Source organism: Excalfactoria chinensis, chromosome 1, assembly GCF_039878825.1.
Source record: "Excalfactoria chinensis isolate bCotChi1 chromosome 1, bCotChi1.hap2, whole genome shotgun sequence".
NCBI classification, from domain to species: domain Eukaryota; kingdom Metazoa; phylum Chordata; class Aves; order Galliformes; family Phasianidae; genus Excalfactoria; species Excalfactoria chinensis.
This window is the reverse complement of record NC_092825.1, coordinates 159,093,919-159,103,460: the sequence shown is the minus strand read 5'-3', so window position 1 is coordinate 159,103,460 and position 9,542 is coordinate 159,093,919. Positions and strand designations below refer to the sequence as shown.

Here is a 9,542-nt window from a genome sequence, read left to right as displayed (position 1 = left end):
AAACCATCCCTCTGCACTTTGTCCTTGCAGAAACTGATCGCAAGAAGCAGTCCCGAAGAAGCTCCCTCGCAGGGATCTCATATGCTGACAGGGAGGCAGAAGCACTTCAGCACCATGGCCAGCACCGGGCACCCGCCTACCCTCGGAGCTCGACGGTGAAGGGGGCCGCCGCGGCGACCAGCGGTGGGCCGAGAGAAGTTGGGGGGATTTCCAGCCCGACGGTGATGATCTTTTATGGAGACCAGCCAAAGGAAAGGTCGAAGCATGACCTCTGACCTCCTGTGCTGTGCTTTAATCCGAGGAAAGAACAGAGCTATTTCACTGATGCAAATGGAATAGAGAACACGCGTCTGCTCTTCAATCATGCTCTTCACAATGTGTTGGACTGCAGGCAACAGAAGCAGTAATAGGTGTGTTTTGTCTTCATCACAGTAAGTGGAAAAACTCTTTGTCAGATGAGGACAAGGGTTGCAGCTACTGGTTACTAGATTTGGAGTTAAATTAAGAAGCTAAAAGAGAAAAGTGTAACGGGGTCAAGAAACACATTATGTTCAAAAAGATCCATTCCATATTTCACCCCAACTCCCACAGAAGAAATGCAACAGATGACATTCCTTACTGGGATGGCACAGGTTCTGCTGTCAGATTAATCCGCAGCACCTCTATGTATGTCCTCGGAGATGAGCAGGAAAAAGTTAGTGAACCATTAAAAAAATGCAAAAGTACAAACAGCATTGACTCCTGCAGCCAGTCAAAAGAGGAAGACAGGGAGTGGATGTACTCTAAGACTCAGGACTGCTTGAAGTACTTACAGGACTTGTTAGCCTTGAGGAAAAAATACCTTGATAACATCAATAAGTTGAAATCTATGCATATGACTGCAGATTCCCCAACATCCACAAAATCATCCAAAACTGGAAAGAAGTCATTTCTTCCACTTCCCTCCAAAGACTTTTCTAAGGTAATTCCTAAGAGCTTTTATTGTATGTTTAAACTATGAAGCAATTAGGTGTATGACCTATGTTGATTTTCTGCCTTATTGGTCTCAGCTGTCTGCCTTTTGTTGTTGTTACTTCATTGAACTACTACTAAATACCCTAAGATACTTCCAGAGTCACTTGAATGCCAAGTTTTACTGGTCATGGAAAGAATTACATGTGTTTCTAGAGGTATGGAGAGAAAATAAGAGAAGATAAGAACCAAGAGAAGATGGGAAGTATCTGAAAACTTGTTATGAAGGAGATGTTCTCCCTCAGCTCTGTCAGACTACTTAAGTTGCTCAGAGTTCTCAGCTGTGGTAACTTGTAGTTGTTAATGACTGAAAAGCGCAGTAGTCCCTTTGTTTGCTGGTAGCCTTCTCACTGGCAGAAATTACTTGGAGAAAATAATTGTGTTTTCTGTGACACAGCTGTGATTTTCTTTGACAGCTTGTCAGTGCAACATTCATCATCTGTGCAAACTACTGATACACTGTAGGCAAAGGAGAATTGGTAGTGGTTCCTTTCTCTGAATTAATGAACTGTCAGGTAGTTTTGAGGCAGACACCGTAGTTCTTTGTCCTTTGCTATAATGATACCTCAGAATAGCACTGATATTTTTTGTTGTTGCAGATTGTTTCTGTAAGTCCTAGAGGGAAAAGCAATACAAACCTTCTGTAGGGCTGCACCTTATAAGTTGCACATCACTAGACTGGTCAGTAGTTTGTTTGACTGTGGTGTTGATTCAGAGAGGAAAAAAATAATGAATTGCAGCAGGTGGGGTGATCTATTCAGGAAACCAGACCAACAACATGGCTTTGGCAGCAGACATGCAGGTTACCCAGTGCAGCCTTTTAATTGGATACTAAGAAGAATGGTGGGAAGAAGAGATGTAATGGATTACCTACTGACTAGGCCAGATAGACTTTACCAGAAAACTATTCCACGTTCATATGCTCTTTCACAGCATAATGTCAGAATGGCTCAGGCTGAGTTCTGTTGCAGGCATTAACCAAAGGACAAGATTCATATTTTTAGAGCTAGATACCACATTTTTTCATTGTACATCTTGATCTAGCACCCATTCAGTCAGTGGGAATCCCTCAGTTGGTTTTATTGGTCTTTATATCACTTTCATAGAATCATAGAATCATAGAATCATAGAATCATAGAATTACCCAGGTTGGAAAAGACCTTGAAGATCATCAAGTCCAACTGCAGCCTAACCAGTACCCTAACTCTATAAACCCTCCACTAGATCATATCCCTGAGTACCACATCCAAACAGCTCTTAAACACATTTAGGTATGGCGATTCAACCACCTCCCTGGGGAGCCTATTCCAGTAAATTTTTTAATGCATTAAACTTTTTAATGCTTTGAGCAAAAAAGAGTATTCAGTTAAGGGGGCTGGAGACATTTTGTGACATTTTGTACAGACTTTGCCATTTAGGAGTAGGGAAACATCCAATGAGAATGACTGAGTTGTAGGAGAGTGGTATGGTGGTGCTAGGGGACCAGCAGATGAATCTCAACACTACAAGATACATAACCTGTAAACCAGTTTTTCATGCACAGAGATTGGCTTGATGCAGGGTAGAGTTATAGCATGTCAGTTCCCCTGATGAGCTGAGCAGTGATGTAATGGAGCATGAAACGTGGCTAACCACTAGGCAGAGGAGAAATACGAGTGCAAAGGAACATCTAAACCGCAGACCAGGAGTCTGTGAGATAGACTGTGTACAGTGTAGGGCTGTGACTCTCTGATATTTGCTGTTGAAAGTGCCACTGGGAAAAAAATGTCAGAAGTTTAACTTGAGTTTGGCAAACAAGCCGATCTCCCATGTTCTGAGACTATGAATGCTGTCATCTCTCTGTGTCCAGCTAGCTCTTATGCATCCCCAGGCCTGACACTGGCTGGCACACTAACTCCACAACATCAGCAGGATATGCTGTCCAGCAAGTCATTCTTGCTGACACAAACAGTGGAGTCGCAGCTGCACAGCCCTGGCTTTGCAAAAATTAGGAAGAGGCCAAGAAGACTTCTACAACATCCAGGACACTCCGCTTCTTAACTCCAAGCGTTATGTTCACAGACTGCAAGATTCATTTTACCAACAGGCTTGAATAGTTCTGTCCCTGACTAATTGTTTGTATTAAATTTCCTGCCAATGGAATTCACTTTTTTTTCCCCCATACCTGCTGCCCAATTAATACAAATATGCTTTGCCCGGACAACCTTGTCTTTGGGGAAAGTTTAGTTCAGATGCAAAAGCCAAAGCCTGGACTACAGGCTGTCTGTGGATTCAGAATTTGTCACTTGTGGCTTGTGAAAAAAGAAGAACAGAGAAGTGTGTCAGACTCTGGAGCATACACTTCTAAAAAATTTCTTTTAAGTAATAAAGGCTTAGTTATAATAGCAGTGACTATTCTCAGTCAGTGTGTGGTAGCAGTCATCCTTTAGCACTTCTGAAGGTGCCAATCAATCTAGAATGTCAGAAGGGGAAGCCGACTCATCTCCGCCTGCACCATCCCACAGAATGGGAAGCAAACTCATCCATAAGAGATGTGACACAGTGTGTATCTTTGGCTTGTGCATCTGAAACCCAAGACAATAAGTTCCTGATTCGGAATTGCTCCGGCAATTGGACTGGTGGGGAAAATGCACAGCCCTTCATTAGGCAGAGCCTTCATGAATGGCAGAAGGGCTCATCCTGTACTGACCTACAGAATTACTAACTGAGGCTTTATGAATGCTTCAGAATCTATAGACAGACATTTGCTTTTTTAACAAGACAGGATCCTATTCTGAAACCCCACGGCTTTCCTGTGGGAATTAACATAGTGTTGAATGACTCATCTTTTAGCACTCACAGTCCTTTTCCATTTAAATTTAAAAAAAAAAAAAAAAAAAAAAATACTTTAGACATTTAGATCTGGATTCATTTCATCAAACCAAGACATTTTAATAAGATGCTTAAATTAGTAACCAAGTTGCTCCACGATCCCTCTGCAGTAAGGAAATAGAGCTGACTGCAGAGGGGAGTTCAGCCTACCTAGGTTCTGACTCATCTTTTGAAGGTACTCGAGCCCTGCATTAATTAAAGAAGTAACCTGGTATGACTCCATTTCTAATGTGTGCATCTCATTAGGCGCCTAGTACTAGGCAGGATGAATTTGTCCACAGTGCTCAGCTGTCACCTAGCCACCCAATTAGATGTCTCATAAGAGGGAGACTGAGAGATTTTGTAAAGACATGTTGGCAGTGCTGATGTGGAAAATGCCTGGAGCTGAGCATGTAACAAGATGGACACTTGGACTCATGTCCTGCCTTCTTTGATGGCTGCTGTGGAGTAATCTGGCCTTGGTAGCCTTTCTGAAATCCTGAAATATGGAATGAAATATAACTTTTGCAGCTTCCTTCTACAGTTTTCTCTTTAATATATATATATATATTTTTCCCCAACCATATCTAACTTGTTTTCTTTCCCTATCTTATCAACAGACATCTATGGAGAGAAGAAAAGTCCCACAGCCCAATTCAGATGTAAGAGAAGCGATAGCATTCTTTGACTCAATTATTGCAGATCTGGATTCAGAGAGATGCCGGAGAGCTCCAGACACAGACCTGCTGAATGTGGATGTTGATTTTGCTGGTGAAGTATAAAACAGAAAAAATACAATTACTTTTAATGTGCAATGAGTAGAGGGAGGAGTGGCCATGTAAGACAAAATTTACTTAAATGGACAATTTTCCTCTCAGTTTTGCTTCTGAGATTTACAAGTGTTTTCTTGGTTATTCAACATAATTACCAAGAAGGAACAGGCAACCCCCCTATTCTCTTACCATACATATAGAAATATCATGAGTGTCCTGTTTTTTTCCTAGCAGCTGATATGGTTCTGTGGTTTGTATTTAGAATAATGTTGATAACACTCTGATGTTTTGGTTGATGCTGAGCAGTGCTTACACAGTCACAGATGTTTCAGCTTCTCATGCTGCCCCTCCAGTGAGGGGGCTGAGGGGTAGAAGCTGGGGAGGGACAGAACCAGGACAACTGTCACAGACTGGCTAAAGGGATGTCCCATTCCACGTGGCATTGTGCTGAACATTAAAAGTGGGGGAGCTGGCTTGAGGTGGGGGGAACCATGCTTTGGGACTGGCTGGATCTTGGTCAGAGGGTGGTGAGAAATTGTGTTGTGCATTGTCTACTTTTTTGTTTGTTTTTGTTGTTGCTATTTTTTTTCCTTTCCTTTCTTCCTTCCTTCCTTCCTTCCTTCCTTCCTTCCTTCCTTCCTTCCTTCCTTCCTTCCTTCCTTCCTTCCTTCCTTCCTTCCTTCCTTCCTTCCTTCCTTCCTTCCTTCCTTCCTTCCTTCCTTCCTTCCTTCCTTCCTTCCTTCCTTCCTTTCTTCCTTCTTAAGCTGTCTATATCTCAAGCCATGAGTTCAATTTTCTCCCCATTCTACAGAAGGGGGGTGAGTGAACTGTTGTGTAGTATTTAACTTTCTTCTGGGTTAAACCAAGACAACTGAAAAACTCTGCTAACGTGGGACTACCTTCTGTCTTTCAGTGGCCACCAGCACAAGCGAACACAGTTTACATTCAAACTGGATTCTTCGTGCTCCTCGCAGGTACTCAGAAGATGCTGCCCAAACAGCAAAGGCCGCAAACCAGTCACAAAAAAACAGCCAACGAAGAACCACTGGCTCTAGGAAGAGGTTGGAAAGACATCCCATGTACTTGCCCAAAGCTGTGGAAGGAGCATATAACACATTAAAATTTAAGCCCAAAACACGAAAGAAAGAACACTGAAAGAATATTCCATCTTCAGCTGAAGACAGAGCATTTGAAACAGGGCATGGAAGATTTGTTGCTCTTTCTTTTTTTACTCCCAGCCCATCATTTGCACTCTAGAAGTAACGTGTGCCGTCACTGAAGATTCCTCATTTTGTATACACTTCATGCCATGGCAATTCCAACACTGGACTCACATGAGGATTTAACTCATCAAGTTCATCGTGCCTAACAATACTGTTTGTCATTCGGCACTGGGGAGGAACTCCCAACTTGACCAGCCTTCTTGTAGTGCTGTTATTGAAAGCAATGATTCAGAAATTATTTGATATGGTAAATTTTCTTCTGACTCCAATACAGCAAGATAATGCAGCTGATACGCTATGAGCTTTTGCACCAGTGTTTCCTACTTCAGAGCAGTGAAGCAGAGTTTTCTCAGTTTTTTGTATGTGAAAATTTTGTCTGTGCCATTGTTGATTCTGTGGTCTGAGAGTATACAGCAGCACTGCGATACAAGGAAGCTGTGGTACAAGCAGAAGAGGCTGTAGTGAAGGCATCAGCATCAGACACCTACCACTGTTCTGAGGAATAGCTTCAGTGTATTTTTGGGAAAAAAAAATAGCCAAGTACTTTGCTTGGTAGTGGGAATAGTTCAGTCCTTGGGCACTACAGCATCAAAGGATTTGCTGCTTGCAAAAACACGCTCAGCTGTTTTCATACAGTTGCACCACCTCTTAGTTTACATCTATTTCATCATCTGGATGCTGAGTAAACTGGAACCAAAAGCTGGGAGCGTAGGCATCCTGCTACGCATGGAAAGTGCTTGGTGTCTTATAAAAGAACACTTTGCGAATGGAGTGAAGCAAAGGTTATCCTCAAGGGCAGAGGGCAATTTGCAGGTAAATCCACTACATCAACATTAGATTATACACAGTATTTTGATTTCTGCCAGCCCATCATTAAATACTACACATAATAGGAAGAATTCAGTCCAGAGGTGCTCCTCTTCAGGCTTTTTCATCTTAGAGGTGATGTCTTCCATGTGACGCATAAAATTGCTAAGAGCTCTGCCTCTTTTTCTGCTTATACCACAGACATCAGTCCAAGACATCCCCAGCTCTTGCTTGGTCTTCAGAATTTGCTAAGATGTTTGGATCAAGAGTTTGTTAATCCTATTATTTTTTCATCTGATGTTCAATTGGTCGTTGACTGTGACAGATGAATCACAACAGCACTGATTTGACCATTTCTTGTTTCTACGTGCCCACAGGCTTGGATAAATTTCATAAGGCACTGATCATCAATATAACCTATGTGATACATCATTTACATTTACTTTATCTAGTGCAAAATAAGAAAGTTTGTGGACAACACCAAGCTGAATTGATACACTGGAAGAAAGGGAAGCCATCCAGAGGGATGAGCCAGCAGTGTGTGCTTGGAGCCCGGAATGCCAACTGTGTTCTTGGCTGTGTTAAAAAAGGGGTGGCCAGCAGGGAGAGGGAGGTGATTGTCCCCCTCTGCTCAGCTCTTGTGAGGCTCCATCTGCAGTACTGTGTCCAGGCCTGGGGCTCCCAGCACGGGAAGGACATGGAGCTCTTGGAGCAGGTCCAGAGGAGGGACACTAAGATGATCAGAGGGCTGAAGCACCTCTCCTATGAAGAAAGGTTGAGGGAACTGGGCTTGTTTAGCTTGGAGAAGAAAAGGCTCCGGGGACACTTCACTGTGGCCTTCCAGTACTTGAAGGGAGTGTATAAACAGGAGGAGGAATGGCTGTTTATGAGAATGGATAGTGATAGGACAAGAGGGAATGGTTTTAAACTGAGACAGGGAAGGATTAGGTTAGAGATTAGGAGGAAGTTTTTTACTCAGAGGGTGGTGACGCACTGTAACAGGTTTCCCAAGGAGGCTGTGGATGCCCCATCCCTGGAGGCATTTAAGACCAGGCTGGATGTGGCTCTGGGCAGCCTGGTCTGGTGGTTGGTGACCCTGCACATAGCAGGGGGGTTGAAACTGGATGATCATTGTGGCCCTTTTCAACCCAGGCCTTTTTATGATTCTGTGATTCTATAACCACTGTGAACATTGTACTCACCACACAGAATACTTGGCAGGTGGCAATTCTTCATGATTTATGTTCCCAGTCTTTGGGACTATGTTTTTCAACCAGCATTTCTGCCATGAGGAGGAAGAACCTCTCTCAGATTTCACTGATCTAGGACACTTTCTGTCATAAGATAGGAGAGTGCCAAAAAATTGATAGTGTTCTTTTCACAGCTGGTGTCTCCTGTTTGATGAAAGCATTTTGTTTATTTTCCTAGTGATGCTCATGAAGGAGAGGGAGGAGTTGGTTCTGTAGCACTTTAATTCCAGAGGTGTTTTGCTACTCTTGGTCTACTCAGCTCAGCCAGCATCACTGACACAGGAACACAGAGTGGACTGCTGTGGAAGAGACCTCAAAGATCATCTAAGTTCCAGCCCAGGATGGGCTGCCACTTGCTGGATCAAACATTAGATCAGGCTGCCCAGGGCCCCATCCAGCCTGGCCTTGAACACCTCCAAGGATGGGGTATTCACAGCTTCTCTGGGCAGCCTGTGCCTCAGTGAAAGATTTCTCCTTGACATCTTTGAGAAGAGCTTAAACTGCCTGCCCTTAAATGCTTTCAGGGAGGGGGAACCCACAGCCTGTCTGGGCAACCTGTTCCAGTGTCTTGCCACCCTCACAGTGAAGACTGTCTTCCTGCTATCTAGTCTAAATCTACCCTCTTTCACTTTAAAGCCATTTTCCTTTGTCCTGTCACTACCTGCCATTATGAAAAGTCCCTCTTCAGCTTTCCCGTAGGCTCCCTTCAGGTACTGGAAGGCTGCTATAAGGTCCCCCCGGAGCCTTCTTGTCCATCCTAGTAAAGCTGAGGTACCTCTAGTCCTCTCTCCATAAAGGGGGTATGGGTGTCCTGCTGTCCAGCACATAAAATACAGTGTGAAACACAAGGGCTGCTCTGGAAGTAATGCCTCCTATTTCATTATATTGGCCCACAACATCACAGGCAGATGTTGGTGGTATGGCAGTAGAGATGGAACCTTCTCACCAATATTCCATTACATGTCAGCAGAGGGGGCAGTCTGACAAAATGGTGCCTGACATGGAAGTGCATATGAAGCAAAAGTGTGGAACTGAATTACTCCATGAGGAAAAATGGCACCCATGGACGTTCATGGACATCTGCTGAACAGTTATGGAGACCAAATAGTGGATGTGAGCACGGTGAGGCAATAAGGGCTGCATTTCAACATCAGTGACAGGACAGTGGGTTACCTCCATCAACACAGTTTTTTATGAGCATGACATGCAGGTTCATTACTTAAATGCATAGCTAATGGTTGTCACTATGTTGGAAAACAGTGTTTTGTAGTTGAGAATTTGCTCTATCAAATAGTGTTGTTGTACTCCTTGTATCTTGCAATTTTCATTAAAATAAATGGGAGGTGTTGCTTTCAGAGCAACCTACATACTTGTTTTTGTGAATAAGAGTGAGGGTTAAAAAATCATCTCCCACATGGCTTTGGAGGCAGAGCTGTCTGCACCAACAGCAAAGGGCGTCCCTCTGCCTGCTGTAGGGCTTCTAAGTTACCTCACTGCAACATGTGGCTGTTTTCAGGCATTGGGAGGCTGAAATTAAGAACCTACTGCAAGAGCCTTGATGATGTCTACTGTACAGAAGAATTATTCATGACCAGCAGAGCTCTGCATGACCTAGATCCCTTACAGAG

The 9,542-nt window shown here is 43.5% G+C and overlaps 1 protein-coding gene across 1 annotated transcript; it reads left to right on the top strand.

Moving 5' to 3' along the window:
- The first annotated feature begins 547 nt into the window (after positions 1–547).
- C1H13orf42 (chromosome 1 C13orf42 homolog) lies at positions 548–5,789 on the top strand. The gene is made up of 3 exons (XM_072358366.1): positions 548–961; positions 4,482–4,632; positions 5,548–5,789. The coding sequence occupies exons 1-3, from the start codon at positions 548–550 to the stop codon at positions 5,787–5,789; spliced, it is 807 nt and encodes a 268-aa protein (XP_072214467.1).
- The last annotated feature ends 3,753 nt before the right edge of the window (positions 5,790–9,542 follow it).